At 38.4% G+C, this 27,041-nt stretch overlaps 1 protein-coding gene across 2 annotated transcripts in view; it reads right to left on the bottom strand.

Moving 5' to 3' along the window:
* LGR4 (leucine rich repeat containing G protein-coupled receptor 4) overlaps positions 1-27,041 on the bottom strand; it is a 102,198-nt gene that overhangs the window by 38,626 nt on the left and 36,531 nt on the right. The window contains exon 2 of one of the 2 annotated variants that reach the window (XM_060606247.3): positions 8,534-8,605. The exons of the other annotated variant lie outside the window; for it this stretch is intronic. Coding sequence (XP_060462230.1) covers positions 8,534-8,605 — 72 coding nt within the window. The remainder of the gene's footprint in view (positions 1-8,533; positions 8,606-27,041) is intronic. 2 annotated transcript variants of the gene reach the window in all.

The following is a 27,041-nucleotide window of genomic DNA, read 5'->3' as shown; positions in this document are numbered from 1 at the left end:
TCAAACCTATAGTCTAAATTAAGAAGTAGTAAAAATACCTATTAGGGAAAAACAATAAACAAATTATGAATTAAAGGTTGTACTAAAGCATATAATAATATATTAAACAAGCATGGTTTGACGAAGAGTGGACAATACATGGAAGAAATAACTTAGCCTATTTCCTTGCTGGAAAATTAAATTATGCTAGTAGAAAATCAAATACGTGTTCACTTACTTATAGTCACTATTATTTTCAAAGAATAATTAGCTTTGATTAAAATAAATAAATGAAATAAATAAATGAACCAGCAAACTGTGGTTTCAGTTGCCTCTCTATGCTTTCTGAATCCTAAGTCAAACCTTTTTAACAATGAACTGCTTGATTCTCCTGCTTGATTTCCCCTAGTCCCCTATGAAATCCTGACTTAACCCCCAAATTTGAGTTCACCCCATGTTTCCTCACGTCCACTTCTAAACTGCTAATCACTACAGGGCAAAGTTACAGGGCCCATTGGTTCCACTATACATTAATATTACCTAGGCTTTAACTGAGACTTTTCTATATTCTTCGTCAATTCTTTGTTCATTTCAGATGGACCCAATTAAACATTTCCTACAATGTGTCTAGTTACTAGATTCTAGTGAGCTGAGATAACTAGTCTTCCTTCCCCCCTCTGCTTCCTTTGAGAGGATTCTCCACCTCAAGTAGCCCCAGTGGGTGGGGATGAATCCATGACCCAGATTGGACCATGCCATTCTACACAGAATGACAACTGGTTCAAGGACAGGCACGTGAGGTTAAGTCTGGCCAACCAGAGTCCTCCTTGGAATTTTCTGCTGGAAGCTGCGAGGAAGCCTTTAGATAGCCATTTTGGATCTCAAGATGCAAAGAGGTGCTTAGAGCTACCAAACATTTGATTTCGCACCATATGGAGACCAGCTATTTCCAACAGGAAAGAATGAAGCCAAAACACGAAATCAGAGACAATCAAAGCTAAGAAATGGAGAGCATGAGAAAACTCTCATATCTTTAAAACCTTGAGATCAGGTACCGTCTGAAGCCAACTCCACCTCTGGACTTTCTAGTTCTACATGAAACAATAAATCCTCTATTGTGTCTCAGCTGGGTTTCTGTCTCTTAAGCTCTGGGGACTCCTGTCAAATACAGCACATATTCCAAGCTTTCACTACTCTCCCCAAACCAGAAACCACCTACTAGCAGTCCCTGAATGTCTGCCTCATGATGCATGTCTTTACCCCAAAGTAACCCTACTGAAATGATTCTTTAAAAAAACTTAGATTCAAGGCCTTTTGTCCCTATCTGGCCACAGGCACCTTTCTCCAGCCTGTCAATGTTGATCCCTCATTTCTTGTGAAAAATCTCTCCTCCCACAGCTCCTGGGGCACAGTTCTGCCCTAGTTCTCCTGCTCCTCTGGCACTTGGTCTTCTTCCCACACCCGGATTCAAGTGTTTCCCAAGGAGTTGTCTTTGGCTTTCTTCCCTTTTCTTTTACCCTCTCTCTCTTGGCAAGCTCTTTCAATCTCATGTTTCCAGTAATCACCTTACAATAAAAGACTCCCAAATATATACCCATAATATTCTAATTCTATAATCTATACCCACGAATCTCTCTTCTGGGCTTCACATCTATATTTCCAGAGGCCCCTACCTGTATCCCATCAAAATTCCATATGTATATTGAAGAATAATAGCTTCTCTTCCAAAACAATTTCTCTTTCTGTATTGTCTGTATGTCTGTATTTTTATCAAAACACACCAGACTCCTGGTAATCCTAAATGAAAGTGTTATGGACATCACCTTCCTTCATCATGCCAGCTGATACGTCTTCCTGATTCTATTTCCATCTTTTGCAGATATCCCCTCCTCTCTCTCATTGCCTCTCATCTGCCCTAGTTCAAATTCCCATAATTCACAGCTGGACTGTTGCCGGTAGCAACATGTGTTGCTTCAAGTGTCTCCCTGCAATTTCTCAATCCCAAATATCCTACTGTCTGCTATGGAATTACCTTTACTGAAGGTCCTATTCGGTCAAGTTATTTCTTAGCTCGAAACACTTCAATAGTCACTCAAAAGTTGAAATTCCTTGTTAGTCTGCCAGGAAAGAGGCTCAGGACTGGAGCTGAAAGTCTGGCCTCAGACTCCTTTCTAGGTTTCTTTCCCATAACTTCCTTTCAGGAACTCAACACTACAACCCAACCAGACACCAGACCATTCCTACCACCAGCCTTTATATCTTTTCTAAAGACACCCTTCGTACACTCCTTCTTCCACATCTCCTCATGAATTAACCTACCATCCCTCAGGACTCTCTAGAAATACCAACTCTTGGTGAGGTCTTCCCTAATCTTTCTTAATAAGTAGAAATTCCTTTAGCCTCTGAACTCCCAAAACTCTTACACCATCCATCCCTCTTGAAAGTAAAGATCCCATTTAATCCAACACTGAACACAGTGCTTTACCTAACAAAAGTTCGTTGAATTAGTAAACTGTCTTACATGTCTTTCCCCATCCTCTCCACATCTACAGGACCATAGACTGGGATTAAAACCAGGTCTATTACTAATATGCTATGTAACCTTGGGCAAGTTACTCAATCACTCTGCGGAAAACCTCAGCTTCCTCATCAGCAAGGTGGGACTGAATATAGCTCAATGTTATATGAATTAAAACAAAACAATGTCTGGGGCGCCTGGGTGGCTCAGTCGGTTGAGCGTCCGACTTCAGCCCGGGTCATGATCTCGCGTTCCGTGAGTTCGAGCCCCGCGTCGGGCTCTGTGCTGACAGCTCGGAGCCCGGAGCCTGTTTCAGATTCTGTGTCTCCCTCTCTCTCTGACCCTCCCCTGTTCATGCTCTGTCTCTCTCTGTCTCAAAAATAAATAAACATTAAAAAAAAAATTAAAAAAAAAAAAAACAAAAAAAAAACCAAAACAATGTCTGTTCTGGGGGCGGGGGTGGCTCTCCAATATATAGCAGGTAAAATTGGTATAAACTCTGCTCCCATTTATCTTTTTACACCCTTACTTCCTAATCTGAGAGCTCCCTGAATGACACACAGGAACTAACATGAACCAGACAAGCAGTGCCTCTCTGTGAGCTCACTGTGTACTTCTCAACAGTAAGGGCAGTGGTCTTTGCTCACAAATCATCCCAACAGAGCACTATAAAGTGGAACAAGAGAATGCTCCCAAGAATAGAGTATTTTTAACTATCAAACATCACCAGAGCAACTGAGAAACTATTTTACTTTTTCTGGGGGGTGGGGGGTGGGAATAGTTTTCCAAACAGAATAAATTATCAAGACATAGCAAGGTCCAACTGGTGGCTCCAGATTGTATGCTGGACCAGAATTTTATTTTTCTTCTTCTATAGAGAATTATCTATGGGACAGCCATTAAATGTGAATGAAAATTACAGATCAGATGATAATACGTACCAACACTATTTTTCTGAGTTTGGACACCGTACTGCAGTTACTTAAATGGATTCTTCGAGTTTTTTTGGAATAACGATGCAATATTTAGTGGTAAAGAGGAATTATAACCGCAACTTACTCTCAAATGGTTCGGGAAAAAATGTACATATATTTTAGATTTCATAGTGTGTATGTGTGTGTGTATGGAGAGAAAAATGTTAACATTTGGAGAATCTGAGTAATGGTATGTGTGAAAATTCTTTATGCTTGCAATATTTTGTAAGTCTGAAATGTTATGTATGTGTGTGTATATATATAAATATGTTCTATATGTAAGTACTGGCCAAATTAAACTATTTAAAACTATTTAGTTTTGATCCACTCTGTTTGTATCTGATTTGAAATCTCCCTGTTCGAATCATTCACTAGTCCTCTTTTATAAAGTAATGCCTTAATTTAGAATTAATTGCCCTAAAGATGAAAAAAATGATGAGCGGGCTTGAATTAGGACACAGAGACCTAAGTTTTATTTTAGCACTGTGAGTCTTCTAAAGCCAAAGTATATTTTGAAACCAATGGAATTATCCTCATCTTCTAGTATGCATTAAACAATAAACTGTACAAGTGCCAAAGCTGGCAATGGTTTCTACTGCTATTGCAACATCTAAACTCAAAGTAACATCCATGGTAGCCTATGGAAAAGCAGTTGGATATCCCTTCTGTTGATTCTAATTAAATCATTTTCACAGCTCCACATTTCAGACATTCCCCAGATGCCTACCAATGCTCTGTAGGTCTCAAGGAAAGTCAGAAATAGTTGTGCCAGCATCACATTGGACTAGATTCTGTGGATGCTAAATGAATATTTTCTAGAATTCTGGCTTTCCTTTGGCATTGCTAACAAAAATCTATATTGACCCATTCCAACTTCCATCCGCAAGCAAAATAACCTCTCCCTAAAGTCAAGAAAATCGGGAAAACAAAGACTGCAAATGTGTACAAGGATTAGTGAAATTTACCTTACTCCTGTGGACGTAGCACTTTACGGTCACAAAGCACCTTTACATAAATTACCCCATTTTCCCTTTACAATACTACTGTAAGGAGTTCCATGTTAAAGAGTAGGGAAACTAAGGCACAAAAATCAAGAGACCGTCCCAAGGTTTCAGATATTGTAGGTATTGAATTGAATATGTTTTTGTATGCTCAGAGACCGGAGTGTGGGGGGGGACATCAGTGAATGGTATCTAGTCATTCAGGGCAAAAATCCTAGTCTCCTCCCTACTGCTCACTCTCATATCCAATTCAGTTCCTTCAGGATTAAGTCTAAACTCAGCTTAAAACATCACTTTATGATCTGGCCTCATATCGTGACACTTCTCCATCTTTCAGTATTTCAAATTTCTCTATGTTTCAATAGGAATAACTGTGTTTTAACACTTCTGAAATGTCTGAAATGTCTACTTCTGTGTCTTTGCACCTGCTATCAGGTTCTTTCTGGAGCAGTCTTACTACCCATCCTTATCCCCATCTGATAATTCCTAGGTGTCCTTCAAAACTCTGCTGAAGCCATTCTAGGAAGCCTTCCCCAAATCCTACAGTCTCAAGGGAATACAATACTTTAGGCTTTCACTGACCTTGCACATATTCCGTTAAAACCCTTCATCACACTGTACCAAGTGGTAGTCCCATACCTTCCCCTAGACAAATGTCGTACAGTTGAATTTTCTGCAGCGTTAGGAACGTTCTACTATCTGTGCTGTCGAATACAATAGTCACTAGCCACAAGTGGCTACTGAGTACTTGAACGATGGTTAGTTTAACTAAGGAACTGGATTTTTTAATTCAATTTTAATTATTTTAAATCTAAAACTAAATAGTCACCTATGGCCTATGGCTATGGTTTTGGGCAACACAGCTATAGACAGACTGTCAACTCAAGGACAAAGACCATCCTTCCTTGTCTCTGTACCCCCGGTACCTACCAGAGTACCTGGCACAGAGCAGGATTCAGGGTTTATTGGAAGAATAATTAAATGTTTAATATCTATAAACACTTTTTCTGTATTGTTGGGAAGTGATTCCACCCAACACTCCAAGCATTCTGGATTATCATATAAAATTTAGCCAACCCGGTCACATCTTGTAAAGTGTACCTCATTAACTATAATGGAAAAAAAAAAACAAAAAACTTTAGTAAATCATTCATTTCTACTCAGGGCACTTCAGCTTCACAATCATGTTTAAATGACTTCCAGATGACTTCTGAATAAATGGTTACACTGTTTATGAAATATTACAATAGTCGTGGCAGCATCATTTTGGAATGTCAAAATCAACTACAGTGTTTTATAAGGAAAGAAATGGGCTTTTTACCATGGTTTTATTAACATGGAAAATAATTCCTTTAAATGCCTGAAGTTATTCCCAGAGTATTAAAGACTATATTGCAGTATTCTTTAAAAATAACCATCAGCTTTCCTAACTGAATTCATTTTTGAAATCCCATCCAGTATTTGGAGATGTGCTGGCTTGATTTGATGGGCTCCATCACTGCCAAAGCAGAATATGGAGAAAACGTGACCTACCTGCAAAGAACTAGCATTCAAATTCAATTTGGTTCCAATGAAAAGTCTCAACTGGTAGAATTCATGAGCTTGACATGTGAGATTTTAAGAAATCCAAGATGTGAACTTCACAAAGCAGAGACTAAGCAGGTTTGATTCCATATCCAGGCCCTCATTACAAAATCCCTCAGAGTGGAATTGGCCATCTGAGGCATCAACAAAGATGGCTGGTACCCAATCGCCCCACCCAGAGCAAAGAGAACTTGTCCATTTCTATCTGGTGCATCACACATCATGCAGTGATTATAAAATGGATGGACAACCACCTGCAAATGTCCTTTCATTGCATAATTACTCCTGTAAAGGGAGACTAATCCTAAAGTCTAAAACTTTATAAATAAATATATTTATGTTATATATACATATATATTTATAAATACATCAATAACAAATGAGAACAAATAAGCGAAGCATCTTTTAAAACCTTGAGCAAGGAGGTGGGGGCTTCAAATACACAGTTCACTCCTTTTTAATTTAAAATTTTAATTAAAAAATGAATAATTAGGGAGTTGGGTAGGCAAAATGGGTGAAGAGGGTCAAAAAGTACCAACTTCCAGGGAAGTCTGAGTGGCTCAGTCGGTTAAGTGTCTGACTTCGGCTCAGGTCATGATCTCATGGTTCGTGGGTTCGAGCCCTACATCGGACTCTGTGCTGACAGCTCAGGGCCTGGAGCCTGCTTCAGATCCCATGTCTCCCTCTCTCTCTGCCCCTCCCTCACTCATGCTCTGTCTTTCTCAAAAATAAATAAAAACATTTAAAAAAATAAAGAAACTTCAATATTCTCACTAAGTTATTAAAAAAAAGTACCAACTTCTAGTTATAAAATAAATAAGTCATGGAGATTTAAGGTACAGCACACTGAATATAGTTAATAATACTGTATTGTGTATTTGAAAGTTGCTGAGTAAATCTTAAAAAAGTTCTCATCACAAGAAAAAATGTGTAACTAATGGTGAATGTTAACTAGACTTATTGTGGTGATCATTTCATAATATATACAAATATTAAATCATTACATTGTATACCTGAAACTAGTATGTTACTGGTCAACTATATCTCAATAAAATAAATGAATAACGTTACAAAATAATTAATGTTCACGCTTAATTCTTTTCCCCAAAGATAACATTTAGTATTATACATTCCACTGCTTTTTTGTATGCACTTTAAATAGTAAAATAAATACTCGCTATTATTTACACAACACTTGCTCTGTTTCATGCACTGTCCTAAGCATTCAACATCTATTAATTCATTCTGTCTTCACCAGAGGGAGGACTGTTGCTATCTGTACCTTATAGACAAAGAAACTGAGCAGAGGGAGGTTAAATAACTTGACCCAGTTCACAAGCTTAGAAGTGGCAAATGATCTCTGTTCGATTTTTGCTGTGGGAACACTGTGTTCAGCTAAGTAGTGTGGGAAGAAAAATTTCTCCAAAACTTTATTAAATCCTTATCTGCTATTTCAATGCTTTTGTCAGAAGCAAGGGAGCACACATAACCTGCATGGCTTTTATTTGATTCCTTTTCCCCATGTTGGGGGAGAGGCTGAGCTAAGATAGGAGACATTCGCAGTCTTGGATCTAACACTCAACAGCTGGGCTGTAGGATACAATCTGTAATATGAATTTAGATTCCTTCAGGGCTGTATCTCTTTGATGTTCTTAGTATCAAGCTGTCCCCTTCTTACCTACATGTATTACATAATCCATTAGCCTGGCCATTAAAAACCTATATTTAACTGATTCAGATCTGATTTTATTTTTCACCTGGATTCCTATTATATAGTTTCCAATTACTTTAAAATGTAGTAGTGCCTATTTTTATCATAAACTTTAAAAAAAAGTCTGAAAAGCAAAACGAAATGGAGGTTAAAACAGATGGAAAGAAATTTTCCACAATGTCAACTGTTAAACTGGAAACGTGAGCTGCAGCTGACAAGTCCAGAAACATTCTTAAAGGTGTTCTAAAAGACTGGGATGATGTTCCATGCCTTCAACCAATCCCCAAAGGTCATGTGCAAATGTCCAAGGGGACCCACACTCAGTTTTCTGCTCGCTCCCAACAATATTGTCTCCTGCATCATGACCCTAAAACGCCTTGTATTACTTTTTTATGGTTGTGTTACCCATACAGCAACTCCTTTGGCAACAATGGTAATTACCCCAGCCTTGTTATCTCAGGATAACACTGTAATTAACTTGTGTCACTGCAGCATTCATGGTTATAATAACTGCAGCAAAAAATTCCTATGAAAGTAACATTTTTAGTTCTGGCTTTCAAAAATAACTTCAGCAATTACACTGCTTAAAAAAATCAAGTTTGTTTCCCCGAAAACAACATGATTTCCTCTGCACACAAAGCTCACTGAAACTGAGCTAATCTGAATGTTCCCTAAGAAACATTAGACTATCTCTTTTGTAAGAGCTTCCAAAGAGAATGGGGAAACAAAAACACAAATAAAACATATTTCTCAAAATATTACTTACAGCTCCTCTAGAAAAGGAAAGTTCTTAAATGCATCTTCTGGTAATTGAGTAATGTTGTTCATACTGATATCCCTGGAAAACATAAAATTAAGAATATTTTTTACTAAGTGATACCAGACTTAAAGAACTCAACTCAGAAAAATAATTAGCTGCTGACATTCTGTAAAGAAGAAAAATGAGCACACAAGACAGACATAGGGACAATCCTAATTTGGCTTCCAAATACAAAGTTAAATCTTTTATTATAAATGATGTCCCATAATTTAGAAATGTACCCAGGTCCTGGATTTTCCTTTCCCTCTTCAAATATCCTTGAGAAAAGAAAAAAGAAAACAGAAAGAAAAAAGAAAAGAAAAATGCCTCAAACTACCTACGACTGGGCCAGTTTGACTTCCCAGTGCTCTGGTATTCAAATGCTGTACCTGATAAAAATAAACAAATGAATACCCCAGGGCATGATAAAAGATTTGCAGGCATAGGTGGCTTCTTAAGTCACTGTCAGGGACAATAAAACAGGTCCTAGCTGTATTCCAGGCATCTTTTCTGCAAAACCTATAAAAGTCCTCCAGGTAATAGCTGTAAGGGGATTTAATTTTTAGCCTACGAAGAGATGCAACCTAGAGACATGTGCTTACATGACAGGTATGCTGTCCATTTACAGTTTTTCCTCAAAGAAGCAGCAGAAAGGAGAGAACTCACTTGATGATACAACTCGACAATTAACTACATTCAAACAGCTAAAAAATACTTTATTAACCATTTCCTTCCTCCCTGGCAACTGCCTTCTCAGTTGGTTTTCTCTTTCCACACTCTGTTTAATATGGACACTGTGAAAGACAGGTTAAGGCAGTCTCAGAGGGAAAGAGCCCCAGCATGCACTGGGACAGTTGCCTCAAATCAGGTTCCTCTGCCTCTTGTCTGTGGCTGGGCCCTCAGGCCTCTCTTTTCTAAAACTCACCATGAAAACTCACAAATGTGACTGCCTCATCACTAGTTTAGACATACTGATATATGAGGGTAGAAGAGAAATCAGCTAATAATAAAACACCCAAATCAGCTAACAATAAGAACACTAGGACTTTTATTAATTTGGTCAGGAGAAATTTTCTTTTAAAAGAGAGGACACCTGGGGCACCTGGGTGGCTCAGTCGGTTAAGCATCCAACTTCAGCTCAGGTCATGATCTCACAGTTCCTGAGTTCGAGCCCCTCGTCAGGCTCTGTGCAGATAGCTCGGAGCCTGGTGCCTGCTTCGGATTCTGTCTCCCTCTCTCTGCCCCTCCCCCACATATGCTCTGTCTCTCTCTGTCTCAGAAATAAACAAACAAACAAACAAATAAATAAGATGACACCTTCCGTACCAAAGTAGGTGAATCTCTTCTCCCTATCTTTTCCATTCATTGAAATTTGGAAATGGAATTCACATTCCTCTTTACAAGCTCTTCCCAAGGCAAGTTTGGAAACCTTTCTGGTTCAGGAATAACGGCAACAGCAGACACAAAACCAGCAATAGCAGTAGCAGCTAAGGTATAGAGAACACTGAAACTGTGGTAAGACCACACATAACATCTCCTTTTACAATGGGGAAGACTGGGGCTTCCTGAGGTACAGAACTCCCCAAGGCTACCCAACAAATGGTGTAACAGAAAATGTGCATCCCAGAGTCCATGATTTTAACTGCATACTGAGCCTTCCCAAGTATCACATGAGTCCTGTTACTTCTCTCCAGTGGTAGTCAAGATAGAAAGCAAAGCCATGCAAACTGGTGAAGCCACTCTAGACAACAGTGTGGAGGTGCCTCAGAAAGTTAAAGATGGAACTACCTTATGACCCAGCAGTTGCACCAGTTGGTATTTAGCCAAAGGATACAAAACTACAGATTCAAAGGGGTACATGCACCCCGATGTTTATAACAGCATTATCATCAATATAGAAAGAGTCCAAAAATCCATCACGGCATATGTATACTATGAAATATTACTCAGCCATCAAAAAGAATGAAATCTTACCATTTGTGATGACATATATGGAGCCAGAGTATATTATGCTAAGCAAAATTAAGTCAGTCAGAGAAAGACAAAAACCATATTATTTCACTCATATGTGGAATTTAAGAAACAAAACAGACGAATATATAGGAAGGGAAAAAGAGACAGAGAAGGAAAAGCAAACCATAAGAGACTCTTAATGATAGAGAACAAAATGATGGTTGATGGAGGGAGGTGGGCAGGGGATGGGCTAGATGGGTGATGGGTACTAAGGAGAGCTCTTGTTATGATGAGCACTGGGTATTGTATGTAAGTGATGAATCACTAAATTCTATTCCTGAAACCAGTATTATACTATATGTTAACTAACTAGAATTTAAATAAATAAAAGTTTGAAGAAAAAAAAAAGATACAAAGCAAACTCACCATCCTACCATGGGTGAAAGGGAAAGGGATACTGCCTCTAAGACCTAGGTACAATCATCAGTATATCTTAAGAGAACTTCTGCCTGACAATTTGAAAAAAAAAAAAAAAAAGAATTATAAATAGCTTTAGGAATTGAGAAACCAAAGTTCATAAAAATTTGAGCATAAAACTGCTCCAGAGATGAATTCTATGTCCATAGGGATTCCAAAATTCCACACTCATTCCAAAATTTTATCATTGAAAATAACTAAAATTCTACTAAAGATAACTTATGAGAAAAACAAAATGAATACACTTTTCAAGGAATTATTATTATTAATTATTATTATATTATTATTATTTGAGACGGAGAAAGAGAAAGAGAACACAGGCAGGGGAGAGGGGCAGAAGGAGGGAGAAAGAATCCCAAGCTGACTCCTCACTCAGCACAGAGCCCGACTAGGGCCTCGATCCCATGACCCTGGGATCATGACCTGAGCTGGAATCAGGAGTCAGACGCTCAGCCAACTGAGCCACCCAAGCGTCCCTCCCGCAAGAATTATTTTTAAACACAGGCCCTGATAGTAATTTAGTCAGTGATCATTATCCTTGGGCAGGGGAAGGGAAACTCTTTGTTTTTCATAAACACTCAAGCAACTTACTGGAGAAATAGCACCAAAATAGGGTGCTTCTAAAGAAGCAGGTTCAACTCCTGACACTGCCAATAGCCACTGTGTAATCCTGGTCCTCAGTTTACTCATCTGTAAATGAGAGCACTGAACCGAATGGCTGAGGGGCTTCCCAGCCTGAAACTATATACTTCTATGATTTACCTTTTCCTGTAGTTTTCATGGAGGGGCCCATCCTCCCTGATGAAATTATATGAGGTTCATTTTGTGGAAAAGGAATGTTTCTGGAAAATTTACCATAACACAAAATTTAAAGACTATTAGTTTCCCATTATAAAACCACTGAGTCACTCCCACTGCAAAACTATTTGCTCTTACCCAATGAAATCATTCTTAAGAATACAACAAAACGTTTAGTCACACTGAAAGGCAAAATAATAATCTGAGTAAGCAGTGATCCTTAAAATATCACACGACTATGGTGCTCTTTAGCCATTCCAATAAATGGAGAAAGAAGGACGACCACAATTTATTACTTTACGAAAGGAGGCACTCCATGCAGTTGCCCCTAAGCTTGGCACACCTGAAGTCAGGTGAACATCACAGTAACAGAAAAACTGATTACTTGCCTCACCATAAAAAGACACATAATTAGAAATTACACCACACTATTCTCAGCATTCCAATTTTTTAAAACACAGACACCTATACACTTCTCTCATTTTTTCCCCTCAGAGTAACAAGACATGACAGGTAGTTCTGCTGTGAGCTATAAATGCAATCAGTAGGACTCTATATTTACAAACTAATATGTTTTAAACATGTGGTGAGGTTTTGTTTCAAAGCTTTAGACACAGGAGCAACACTAGCTTCCACAATGTTCTGAATTTCCACACACCCAGAGAGGTTCCATATCTTTATAGGTGTTTTCTCTCATATTTTCAGGGCTTTAAACAAAACATTTGAGAATAAGAAAGAAAAAAAAAGCAGAAGGGGGAGCCTACAAGATGTTATCTCCAGAGAAGTTCTGGAAACATGTGGTTACAGATTATAAGGTGGGTGGGTACTCATTTAAAATAATGAGGGCTAATGGTGATAAACAACCTACAGACAAGCCTTGGAGAAGATTCCAGACCTGACATCACCAACACCGACAAGAGAGCTTATGGCTGGAAAGGATGCTGGGGGTGAGAAGTTAACTGTAACAATTTACAAATGGAAGCCCTACACCATACTTACCAACATCTCAGGTTCACAAGCCATATGAATTACCAAAACATGTAAGTTAAAAAATTTGTATAGAAAATGTTCAGCTAAAAGATAAACCTTAAGATCAGTGGTTTGACATTCAGATGAACAGCACAACCTTATAGTGGTAACCTCTGAAGTTAAACCCAGTGATCTGCCATCCCGGGTCGCTATGAAGAAAATAAATCTAACATAGAAAACCAAAAATCATACAAGGTCAGAGCACCGCCAACTCAAAACATCTCTGAGGGCAATTTCGAGAGAGCCGATGGCTGTAACTGGAGTTGGCCTGGCATAGTTGGAAGTGCACGGGTTGGCAGCCACACAGACCAAGATCTACTTACGAACTTACAAGACTAGCTGTGTGATCATGGGCAAGCTGTTCATCTCTCCTGAGTCCCAGCTACTTCACTTGGGAAAAAAAGAGGCAGTAATAACCAGACCTCGTAGACTGCTATGAAGATCAGAAAATGTCAAGTCACGTAGAAGAAGCTAAATAAGTGATAAAGTATCAGCTTACTATCATCCATGTTTTTGCGGCTCCTGGAAGCTGGCTGGCTGAGCCCAGTGCAGTGAAAGCTAGCAGGCAAAGTGGCACACTGCCTTTGGTGGCCTTTCTTCCTCAGAGAGAAAACCAGTTTTACACAAGAGAAACATTAAATGGTACAGAAGACCTAGAACCTGGAGTCCTGCCCACTATAAAACTAGACTTTAAACTCCAGAACTCCAGGGGTCAAAGAGTTTTAAGCTAGAAGAGCCCTTTGAGGTCAAATACTTCATTTTAAAAGAAAAAAAAAAAAAGTTGAGGCATAGGCATTGAGGTGCTAATCAAACACTTGAAAGTAAGGAAGAGAAGGAGAGAGAGAGAAGAAGAAAGGGAAAGAAAGAAAAAGAAAAAAGAAAAGAAGAAAGAGGGAGAAAGAAAACAGAAAAGAGAAGAAATAAAAGGAATTACATTCTTATAGGAAATTTTTGGAAGGACAAGGGAGGACAAGAGCCAATTTCAAAAAGATTAGGATGACTTCACATAGTTTAGTGACAAGCAGTGAACAGAACCCAGAACTTTTAAAGGGATGCTTGACTGTATCTTTTCTATACATATTTGTTCCCTAACAGATTTCTTTACACTTAGTTCTCTCTGGAACAGAATACACGTCAGCATATTATGCTGACACAATGCAATACTCCCAATTTTTTACCGCAGAGATCAGAAATACAAAATCACATTACCTCATTAGGAGGGGGTCAGGGGGGAAGCTGAATTCTCAAACACTAGCAGTGGCTGGTTTCAAAATTAAAATTTAAAGGGTACAATTGTTTAATTGAAACTGCTAAATCTCCCCAGTGGTTAAACTCGCATCTTTTTTCCCTCATAAAATTCACTACTTCTAAAGTATCTACAGAGTAAAAAGGAACATCGTGTTTCAACAAGGTTCCTTTTTAAAACCCCTGTAAAATGCTCCAGAAGCAAGACTAACCTGTTTGCTGATGGCCAAGCGTGTACCACCTTCGACTCCGCCATTGTATGCTCACTGGGTCTGGGCCTCCTGCCACAGAATTATTTAATTTGTAATATACTCTGATTGACCCAATGTTATCTAAATTTGAGTAAGTCCTCCTGTTTGTACTAGATAAAAGTGTGCTGCTACTGCCACATTGTTGATGATATCTCGAACACTACCCAGCGGTTTAAAGTCCCTAAACAACATACAGGTTCTAGAGAACACTGGGTTCTTTCATGTTGTTCTCTAGGAAATGGTTGTGTCTTTAAACTCCACGAGCACCTGTTGATAATAAATACTATCCCAATGACTTTTCTAGGGTCTTCTGTAATTAGCCAAAAATTTCAGGTCTCCAATCACAGATGTATGCAGTATGAACAAAAAAAAAAAACAAAAAACAAAACTAGAACTAAATTTGAAAGATGCCTCTGGCGGGACAAATTTGAAGGGGAGATCTCTCTAACCCACCAATTGCGCTGACAAACACAGAAGACCAAATCCTAGTCAAAGCTTATGAAGGGTTCACTTCTTTTCTGAAAGGATTCTGTCTCTTTAGACAAGCAATCTCTTTTTCTCCCTCTCTCACTCTTCTTTTTATAACAAAAGTGATCCATGTGCATTCATTTTTTAAAAACTGAATACAGAGAAAACCATTCACAATATTAATAGCCAGAAATAACCACAGTCCTATTTCATGGATGTCCTTATAGATTTTTTTCTACATATGGTATATATTTTTTACAAATCTGAAATCATATAGTTCTGAACATGCTTATCTATTGGCACCTAAGATTCTTCATTTACAAAATAAAATAAAAACTTCTCTGAAAATATATTTTAATAAAAGTAAAACCTTGGACTGCAAGTAACTTGTTCTGCAAGATGAGCAAACATCTGGGTTTTTTTTTTTTTTTAATGTTTATTTATTTTTGAGAGAGAGAAACAGAGCGTGAGCAGGGGAGGGGCAAAGAGAAAGAGGGAGACACAGAGTCTGAAGCTGGCTCCAGGCTCTGAGCTGTCAGCACAGAGCCTGACGCAGGGCTTGAACTCACGAACCGCGAGATCATGACCTGAGCCGAAGCCGGACACTTAACTGACTGAGCCACCTAGGTGCCCCAAGATGAGCAAACATTTCTAATAAATTTTAAGTTGATAAACAAGTGATGTCTTGCAATACAAGTAGTACGTGACACCCAACGTCACCTGATCCCAACTGAGCCAATGGTTCTTGAAGTTTGCTTTGATATATAAGTGCTTTGGATTACAAGCGTGTTTTCAGAACAAATTATGCTCGCAAACCAAGGTTTTACTGTATTACCATCTCATATTATCTAGATGCTATCTTTGGCAGGCTGTACATCATGAGATGAGAAACTCTTTGTCAGTGAAAGCAACTATGCCAAAAGGAAAATTAATTAGGGATTTTCCTACAAAAGGAGATACATTTAACATTAGCTACTTACGTGCAAGGCAAAGTGCTAAGATGGTGAGGCTTCTGTGTCAAAAGATACATTCACAGTTCTTTTTTTTCTTTTTCTTTTTTTAATTAAAATCCATCACTCTATTCTCCACTTACTATCACTATATTTTGTCGCAACATCCAATTAAATTTAACTTTTAAAAAATGCATTATTGCATTTTGAAAGCAATCAGGGCAGCTATGTATATTTGAAGGTACTGCTCTTTATACGGCAGAAATGAGGCCAAAACAGTTTATATAGTACTTCACTCAGATTTTGCTCCAGAGAGATTTTCCTGACCTTACATGTTTTTTTGGCACTGCTAGAATCCAACTAGATGTCACAACAGACACCCCTCTAAAACCGTGTGCAACATTTCTACTACAGTTTTAGGCAGCAGAAATTGGCTCCATGTTATCTAGCGCCTTCCTTGGTGTTTCAAACGCAGACTCTGTTTTCCAGTGGGAAGAATCCAAACCTTGCTTCCCTGCAGCCTTGCAGTCCTTAAGAAGATGTCTGCTAAAACGCCCCATATTGGCGCTTAAAAATAAATTTTAGTTTACTGCAGAGAAAAGTTACCACCTTGTAAACTCATTATCTGTTGAAAGTACTTGAATATCCTAGTATGTAATCTTCCTAACAATACAGAAAGGCTGGAGAAAACGCCAACTTCAAATCTTAAAAAAAAAAAAAAAAAAAGGAAAACTTTTTGCCTTAAGAGATATAGGGAAGAATGTTTAATGCATTTTATGATCATCTCTTCTACTGGATTAAAACTTCGACCTCAGGCCCTTTTAGAATTTCTCTATTAAAGACTTCCAAAGGTACATTGTCATTGCTAAGAAAATGAAAAGATAAGAAACAGACTGGAATAAAATATTTGCCAAACACAGAAGATCAAGGAACTGTACCTACAATATAGAAAGAACTCTCAAAATTCAGGAAGAAAATAATCCAGATTTGTAAGTGGGCAAAAAGATTTAAACAGACACTTCACGAAAGAGGACACAAATGGCAGAAAGCACATAAAAAGATGTTCTACATTAGCCAGTGGGGAAACGCAAAGTATATCACAAGATACCACACCACACAACTATCAGGATGGCTGAAGTATGAAAGAAAAAGGGCTGAAAATATCAAGTGCTGACAAGGATACAGAGCAAGAGGAACTCTCATATACTGCTAGTAGGAATGCAAAATGGTGCCACCACTTTGGAAAACAGTTTAGCAGATTCTTTTTTTTCTTTTTAAGTTTATTCAGTTTTTTCATTTATTTTGAGAGAGAGGGAGAGAGAGAGAGAAACACAAGCAGGGGAGGGACAGAGAGAGAGAGGAGAAAGAGAATCCCAACCAGGGTCCATGCTCTCAGCTGGGAGCCCAACATATGACTTACACTCATGAATTGTGAGATTCATGACCTGAGCCAAAACCAAGAGCTGGAGACTTAACCGACTGAGCCACGCAGGTGCCCCTGGCAAATTCTTATAAACACGTGCCTATGACCATATGACTCAGCAATGCTAGGTATATAAATAATTGTCAAAAACCGGAACAACCCAAATACCCTTCACCTGGTGAATGGATAAAGAAACTGTGGTGTATCTATACAATAGAATAATACCCAGCAACAAAAAGGAGACTGCTTATATAAGCAGGAGCATGGATGAATCTCAAATACCTTATACAAAGTTAATGCCCGACTCAAAAGACTACACACTGTATTCCATTTATTTTTTAATTTTTTTCATGTTCACTTATTTTTGAGAGACAGAGTGCAGAGGGAAGGGGAAAGGGCAGAGAGAGAGAGAGAGGGATACACAGAATCCAGAACAGGCTCCAGGCTCTGAGCTGTCAAGCACAGAGCCCTATATGGGTTCAAACTCACAAACCATAAGATCATGACCTGAGCTGAAGTAGGACGCTAAACCAGTGGAGCCACCCCAGGCACCCCTGTATTCCATTTATACGGCATACCAGAAATGGCAAACTTTTAGAGACAGAAAACTGATCAGTGGTGGCCAACAGCTGGGAGATGCAATGGGAGACAGGATGGCTACAGAAGAGCACAGGAGCACTTTTGGTGTGATGAAAATACTCTATATCTTGACTTTGATGGGGGTTATGGGATTGTATTTATCAAAACACTTAGAACTGTACGTTAAACAGTAAGTTTTACCATACGTAAATTAAACCTCAACAGCTGTTTTTATAAATAAGGGCAAATATATTACCCCCTCACATTTCTCCCACAGGAAAAAATAATCCTATGGCTAAGAGCTCCTCTTTCCCAGCTTTACCCAAAACCAAAGGATGTTGTTACACACAATGCCGGCTTCAGAATCAGGAAACATGCAGTTTTGTTTTGTTGCTTTTTAATTTGTTTTGTTTTTCCAACCTCTGCTATCCACTTGCAGTAGGACATCAGACCAAACCTCTTCATTCTCTCTTTACTAAACCTATTAGGTTTGTGCCTATGTGCTGGGCGCTGGGTATATAAAGACAAGTAAGACAGTGTTTACTCCAAGAGTGTTCTGAAACAGCAGAAAGGCAATAATGAACGATAAGTAAATATTGTGATGTGTGTGGCACAGCCAGGGAAGATGATGATCAACCAAACTTGGAACTGGAGAAAGGCTTCCAAAGGCAAAGGCTGTGGTGCCAAGGTGTAATGGACAGATATTACTTTATAGAGAGCTGCTGTTTCAATCTGTGCTCTCACTCATGAGGTTGGCACTCTTTCTCAGCAGAGACGCAATTGGCATGTTGAGCAGGATTAATTCTTCATTATTCAAGGCAACCTTGCTCACTATAGGGCACTTGGCACCCCTGTTCCCCTTGGCGCACTAATTAGTGCAACTAAAAACATTTCCCAAACACGTCCAACCTTCCCATAGCAAGCTGGTAGTGCAGAGAGGGAGATGAAATGTAGTTAGCAGGTGGCATATGGCATTTAAGAAAATGTGTAATAAACACCTAAAATCAGATTAAGTATATCACATAGAAAACCAACCAGTACTGTTTCAAAATTATTTAGGTTTTGCATATATACTGTTTCATGATGTAAAATGTAGTCCTCACTGGATTCATGGGGAGAAAACTTTCAAAGACTCTGAACGAGATAACTTGTTTGTTTGGGTGGGGGTACCTTCCAGACCCAGGGACTGCCACTTGTGAAAGCATGGTCTAATGAAATAAAACCAGAGTTGTCAAAGAGAGAAAACTATCCAGGAACTTGAACATTACAAGCAATATGGCTACAGGTGGTGAGAGACGCTACCAAGATCAGCAGGAAGTACATCCCCAAAAGCCTTGAGGTGACCTCCAGAAATCCGAGCTGCCAGAGGAAGTTTAAGCAGGTCAGGTTCACTGTAGAAAGATCATTCTGGCAGCCATATATTACAATGGCAGGAAAGGAGGGAAAGAAGAAATCCAGCCCTTCTGGAACACAGCTTCCCCAACTATAAAATATTTTGTATTTGCTAGTCCTCAGGTCTTTTCCAAATCTATCATTATGACTCCTACTTTGGCATTCCTGATTCTGCACATTCCATGCATAATCAGTAGAAAATAAGCAACTCTTAGATTCATGTTTTTCCTATATTCACAGGCACATCTGCTTGTGTTAGCAAGTGTGTGAATGAGCACAGACTTTTAAAACATACCCCCTTCAGAATTACAAGGGTTCCATAATTAAGAAAGACGCATGACTTCATTTCCAAAGGTAATATTTTATGCTGTAATTGTTTATGCTCTCAATGAAGCAATACGGCCAAGGAGACACTTAAGGGTGTGTTCTTCAGGGAGATGCTAACCCAACAAGTTAGAAAAGGTAGAGAACAAAACACTGGTGTGAAAATACCATACCACAACGAAAGGCAGGTGTGGTTTAAGTTATACATCCTTAAAGGGGTAACTTGAAAAAATAAAAGTAGTTAGGCTAATTCAGTATTTTCTAACATTGAAATAAGTTCCACTTGTTTTTGGAGGATTTTTTGTTTGTTTGTTTGTCTTTTTAAACAGCCTAGTTTTTCAGTGTGGGGCATGCTCTAAAGAGAAAAATATAAAATGCTTGAAATCTGGAGTAATGATTATCAAACGGCAAAGAAAAAATGAATCCAAAGAGAAAAAGAGCATTATTTTCCTTTCTATAGTTTGATTAAGTACCCTAGCTTCTGGCATCCCATGGAACAGACAAGGGTTAAACTCTAATATTCCTTGTTTTCTTGCTACTTAACGGGTGTTCTCAGGCATTCTTTGGGTGTCAACAGCTGTTCTGGTAACCCTAACGATGACAAAACAGTGCTCATTACCAGCCAAGACACACAGACAGAATGGTATTTCAATAGTCCATTTAACATCAACAAGAAGTATTGTAAGGATTGTCAGCTGGGCAGATTGGAAACACTCAATTACTTCATCGTAGCAGACAAAATGCACTATTCATAAAGAAATCAATCCAACAGCATTTATTATGGTAAATATTCTAATTAACTAAACGGTTTATGCTTTATTATGGCTACACTTATTAACACCACTGATAGGAAAACATTACTTCATGGTTCTTGCCTTCAAACACGCACACCCACGAAAACTTCTATTTAGACGTGTATTTTTTTAAACTTCAACTCACAACCAATTAATGGGTTGTGAAATCATTTCAATGGGTCATTGCCAACTTTTTTTTAAAACAAAAGTTAAATAGGAAAGAATAGAATAGAAAAAATCGGAACACATCAAATGTAGTAACAGTAAGTACTGTTTCAGGAAATTCTGGTTCAGCATACATGTGTTTCTGTCTTACTGACTGCAAAGTCTCAAGTTCATATATACTATCTGTGAAATATAGTCGGAACCATGAATTCGAGGGTTTGGCTATTAAAGCCAAATATTTCTTATTCTTCAACCTGAATGGAGTCACAACTACAGCTGCTTTCCCAGCACAAGTTTGGCTCAAAGCATTTAGTAGTAACCCTGAAAGTCTTCCTTCATCTATAAACTTCCCTCTTAGAATGGCTTTGCTGCACCCCATAGATTTTGGACCACTGCCTTTTCATTTTCCTTGGCCTCAAGGTATTTTTTTTTCATTTCCTCTGATAACTTCATTGACCAACTGGTTGTTCAGCAGCATGTTGTTTAGTCTCTGCGTGTTAGTGTCTCTTCCAGTTTTCTTCTTGTAATTGATTTCTAGTTTCATTCTGTTGTGGTAGGAAAAGATGCTTGATAGGATTTCAAGCTTCTTAAATTTATTGAGACTTGTTTTGTGGCCTAACACCTGATCTATCCTGAAAATGCTTCATGTGCATTCAAGAAGAATGTCTATTTGGTTTTTGTATGGTATGTTCTGTATATATTAAGTCTAATAACTATGTTAAGGCAAACGTTTCCTTATTAATTTTGTCTGGATGATCTATCTATTGATGTAAATGGGGTGTTAAAGTCTCCTACTATTATTGTACTACTGTCAATTTCTCCCTTTGTCTCTATTAATATCGCTTTATATATATATATACATTGGGCGTATATTTACAAGTGTTACATATTCTTGTTGGATTAGTCCCTTTATCATTATCCAATGCCCTTCTTTGTCTCTTGCTACAGACTTCCTTTTAAAGTCTATTTTGTCTGATACAGTATTGCTACTGTACCTTTATTTTTGTTTCCAGTTGCATGAAATATACCTTCATGCAAATACACCTTTTTCTATACCTTCACTTTCAGTCTGTGTGTGTCTTTAGATCTCAGGTGAGTCCCTGATGGACAGCATATAAATGGGTCTTGGTTTTTTTTGTTTGTTTTTGTGTTTTTTTTTTTTTTAAATCCACTCAGCTACCCTATGTCTTTTGATTAAAACACTTACCCCACTTACAATAAAAGAAAAAAGAGAAAAGAGAAGAAGAGAGAAGAGAGAGACGAGGCGAGACAAGACGAGACGAGACGAGTGCCTGGCTGGCTCAGCTGTAAGAGAATGCAATTCTTGATACTGGGGCCATGAGTTTGTTGGGTGTAGAGATTACTTAAAAAATAAACTTTAAAAAAGGCATTTAGTCCACTTACACTTAAAATAATTATTGATAGGTGTGTGTATTTGTTATTTGTTTTGTTTTAGAGTCACATTTTACATCTTTTTGTTTATCCCTTAATGACTTGTTGTAATTATAGTTAATTTTACTATTTTGTCTTTTAAACATACTGGTTTTACATTATATTTACCAGACATTTTTCTTTCATATATTTTCTTATTTCTATTTATAGCCTTTTCTTTTCCACTTAAAGAAATCCCCTTAATATTTCTTGTAAAGCTGGGTTGGTGGTGATAAACTCCTTTAGCTTTTATTTGTCTGGGAAACTTTTTATCTTCTCTTCAATTCTGAATGATAACCTTGCCAGGCAGAGTATTCTTGGCTATAAGTTTTTCCCTTTCAGCACTTTGAATATATCATGCCACTTCCTTCTGGTCTGCAAAGTTTCTGCTGAAAAATTGGCTGTGTCTATGGGGGTTCCCTTATATGTAACTAATTGCTTTTCTCTTGATGTTTGCAAAGTTCTGTATCTTTAACTTTTTTACAATTATAATGTATTTTGGTGCAGATCTCTTTGGGTTCATCTCATTTGGGACTCTGTGCTTCCTGGATCCTGATGTCTGTTTCCTTCCTCAGGTCAGGGGAAGTTTTCAGAGGTACTATTTCTCCAAATAAGTTTTCTGCCCCTTTCTCTCTCTCTCTCTCTCTCTTCTCCCTCTGGGCCTCTATAGTGTGAATATTAGTACACTTCATATTGTCCCAGATATCCCTTAGACTATCCTCACTTTTATTTATTTATTTTTATTTATTTTTTTTTTTTTTTAATTTTTTTTTTTAATGTTTATTTATTTTTGAGACAGAGAGAGACAGAGCATGAACGGGGGAGGGTCACAGAGAGAGGGAAACACAGAATTGGAAGCAGGCTCCAGGCTCTGAGCTGTCAGCACAGAGCCCGACGCGGGGCTCGAACTCACGGACCGCGAGATCGTGACCTGAGCCGAAGTCGGATGCTTAACCGACTGAGCCACCCAGGCGCCCCAAGACTATCCTCACTTTTAAAAATTATTTCTTTTTGAAGTTCAGTTTGAGTGGTTTCCACTACCCTGACTTCCAGATCATTAATCCATGCTTCTGTATCATCTAACCAACTATTTATTCCCTCTAGTGTATTTTTCACTTCTGTTATTGTATTCTTCAGCTTTGATTGGCACCTTTTTGAAAAGTTTATTTATTTATTTTGAGAGAGACAAAGACAGTGCAAGTGGGAGAGGGGCAGAGAGAAAGAGAGAGAATCCCAAGCAGGCTATGCACTGTCAGCACAAGCCCAGTGCAGGGCTCAAACACAAAACTGTGAGATCATGACCTGAGCTAAAACCAAGAGTCAGACACATAACCGACTGAGCCACCAGGGTGCCCCTCTGTTTGGCACTTTCTTATATTGTTTACCTCTTTCTTAAAGTTCTGTGTTCATTCATTCTTCTATGGGGGTTTCTAGAAGTATATAATAAATCACTGTTTGTACATCCAATAATCATCCTAGTCAAGAAAACCTCCAAAGTCTAAGACACTGAGGCACTGACCTCATTATATTAAGATGAAAAATCTTAATGATAAGGTCAAGGCCTGAACTGAGAGACAGGCTTTCTGAGATTTCACTAACCCTTAATGCAGGTTTTGTGGAGCAACTGCTTCCCTGCAGGTTATGAGGCATGCAATACCCCTTCCAAACACACATACCGCACACTCTCCCTTCTCTCAGATGGCCGTTTTTAAAAAGGCTTATAAAACATATTCTATCCTAAAGGAATGACTCAAAATTGTAACCAAGATGATTCAACAATTTCTGTTGATTATAAGACAACAGACATTGATAATGATGGTTTATAAAAAAATCATTCAAGATATTCCCTTGGGAATGACTTAACTTAAACTCACTAAAGTCACAAATGACTTATTCAGTATAGAATAAGCTATGCAATCAAATCTGAGATAGTCCTGAGTATTTGGGAGCAAAGATTCTCAAATTTGTCTTTTTGTTGTCGTTGTTGTTTTTTGGTTTTTGGTTTTGTTTTTGAGAGAGAGCATGTGCACATACGAGCAGGGGAGAGGGAGAGAGACCCTTAAGCAGACTCTGCGCTGGGCAATCTCACAACCGTGAGATCATGACCTGAGCCAAAATCAAGAGTTGGACACTTAATCAACTGAGCCACCCAAGCACCTCTCAAATTTGGTTTTGTAATACTCCTGGACAACTCCATTTGTAGCAAGTCTTTAAGTTCAAAAAGCTCCAGAAATAAAAACTTTAATTCCTTTTAATTTTTGCAATCAACATGGATCATATGGTCCTTTGTTTCTTACCTTGGACAAAAAATAACGGGCTACCCTGAAATTTGATTATTAAAAAAAGAGAGACAAATACACTCTAGGAACTCCAAAATACATTCAGATTTATTGCCTTAGGATGTTTATCTAAGAAAATCTCTCAATTCTGCACTTGGCAGTGTTTATTGGGGCAGTTTTGTTATTAATTGGTAAGCAGAGAAGAAATAATATCTTAGCAAATAAATTCCTATAAGGAAGAAAGTATTTAATACCTTAACCCCCAGTGAAACCAGATACACACTCCTGACTTACACACACACACACACACACACACACTTTCTCTCTCCCTCCCTCTCTCTCTCTCTCCAAAAAGAATTTAACCTATCATTAAAGACTGTAAGATTGGAAGGTCAGTTCGGATACCATTAAGCAGGATGCCAATAAGCTGCAGTCTGCCTGGGACAACCCCAGTTCATATCTATTATCTCAGCATAATTATTAATGGCATTCCTTTTCCCTCTTAGTCATTGGGAGGATAAGTTAAATGATCATCCCGTTAACAGCAAGAGGAATGACTGAATGATGGTGAATTAGTTGTTATGGGAAAAAGTGGAAATCTTGGTTTGGATTGCCTTGGGAAGGTTTAAATAAAAGGCTGTAATTCCTCATCTGTATAATACTATATGGATAATAATAATATGAGAAACAGCTTATCAAACATCTGTAGCATTTGCAAATATCACTTTGATCAACTTCCTGCTCCTCCAGCCAGACCGTATGCTCCATTAGGGTGGAGTGTGTGTTTTGTTCACCACTGTGTCCCAAGCCTGTGGCATACAGTGTGGCCACAGTTGAGTGAATGGCATGCCAGACACTGTGTTAAATGCTTTAGTGGTCATGGTAGCAAGTACATACTTAACATTTCCAAAAAAATAAATTCAAAAGAAGCTTAATTTTCCAGTCGTCTAAAGGAAGTCAATGGCCTGGTTGCGGGAGGAAAGAAAGAAAGGGCACATAAAATATCCTTTTTTTTTTTTTTTAAACAAATTTTTATAACTGCCCCATTTCTGGAACAGTCAGGAACACAACATTTCTTATGGACAGCAAAGAGTGTTAATGACAGATTTCCTCCCAAAGTCTATTGCTATAACCAAATAATAATCCTACATGCAAACACATTTGGGGAAAAGCAAGACAGAGAGTAAAGCATTCATTTAAATACAAGTTCCTGGATTTAAAAATAGTTTGGGAGGAATGATGTAAATTTGGATTTCAGTAAAACTAATTTTTCTTCCTCAAAATTTTAAAATACAGGCTTTGTCCTAAAAATAGCATCTCACAGAACCACTGAACTAGAAAGCATAGTGGTTAAATGCTTCTCCCAGAAGCCAAACCAAATGCCTTGGGTTTGAATACAGCTCTGCTCACTTGTCAGCTATATAACATAGCTATATAACAAGTCCCTTCATCTATCTGTGCCTCAGTTTCCCCAAGCAAAATTGGTATAACACTTCTGACTTCAGAACACTCTTGTGAGGATTAGATGACGTGACTTCCAGCCAGTGCCCAGCCCAGCACCTAGCCCGTAGCCAAAACTGAATCAAAGTCTCCAATTATTATTTTTACTATTATCACTGCCTGATCACCATCTAACCTCATCATCTCATTGTAATAATGAGGCAACTGAGGCCCAAAGGGGTTAAATAATTAATTAAAGAACCAAGGTCAGAATCAAAAAGATAAATCACAGTCCAGGGATCTTTCTACTGTCTTAAACCGGAGCAAGTGGCAGTGATGTTTTCAGTGATATGCTTTGGAACTTGGGAAAACAACTTCCCCAGGAACTATGTGTTCTTAGATTCCGAGGTTAATGGCTAAGCTTGGCAGAGCCCCTCACTATATATTCAACTACTGAACAACTGTTACAACCAAAATATGGAAACAAATAAACCAATACTACCTGCACTTAACCAAGTAAATGCATGAGAAGTCTCTTACTTGAAGCAGTAAGTTTAAAATGAAATAAAATTGCTGAAGTGAAATTCTGGATACCTTTATAAGATGTGGGTGCTTTGATGCATAATGTCAGTTGTACGTAAAGAACTTACACCTTTTGTGGCTGTTGTTCGACAAATCTTTATTGGCATGATGAATAAAGTGTTCCCTCTGATCTTAAAAAAAAAAAAAAAAAAGACAGCTGAATGCAAACTGGGTAAAAAAGTACAGAAAGAGAAGGTCCTCCAAAGCTAGAAGAACAGCTTGCAGGACGGTGGATTCTAAAGGACAGAACCAGTCATGAAACTGCAAGTAGACTGGCCTGGCTGGCATATGGAGTTCAGGGGTCAGGGACAAACCTTGAACAACAATATAGACTCAGATCACAGAGGACACTGATTACCCACATAATAATTTGAGGACAGAAACAAGAAGCCACGGGAGGCTATTTTTTAAAGGCACATAAATAAGGCTGATTTACAAAGAAATTCTGGTGGACGAGCACAATTTTTCCATTCCCTATACCTTTATTGAAATTCCGTGTCGGCACTCTGCTACCGTCCTCCACAGAGCAAAGCTGGGAGCAGAAGCCCCATGAAACTGATCGCCACGGGTGTTCTAAGAACGAGATGACGTTATGATTTGTGAAGCTACACAGTTTTCCCTTTACCAGAGCCCCTTGGGGAAAGTTCTCTCTGACCTTGGTTCCAAGAACAGCTGTGTTTCTCCTGCACAATGTGCCCTTTTTATCTTATGGACAGTATGGAACCACTCCCCCATCCTAGTGGGCACTAAGCTTCTCCAAGCTAAAACTGTAACCCCTTTCCCCAAATGTATACATTAGGTATGTAGCTTCAGTAATTCCTGTCTGCAAGTGATCTTTTTTTGTCCCAATTTATGTTTGGGGTTCACCTCTTCTGTAGTTTATGTTACACGTTTT

The sequence above is a fragment of the Panthera onca genome, chromosome D1 (assembly GCF_046562875.1).
Source record: "Panthera onca isolate mPanOnc1 chromosome D1, mPanOnc1 haplotype 2, whole genome shotgun sequence".
NCBI lineage: Eukaryota > Metazoa > Chordata > Mammalia > Carnivora > Felidae > Panthera > Panthera onca.
The sequence above is the reverse complement of the archived record's forward strand: the minus strand, read 5'-3'. Positions and strand labels throughout refer to the sequence as shown.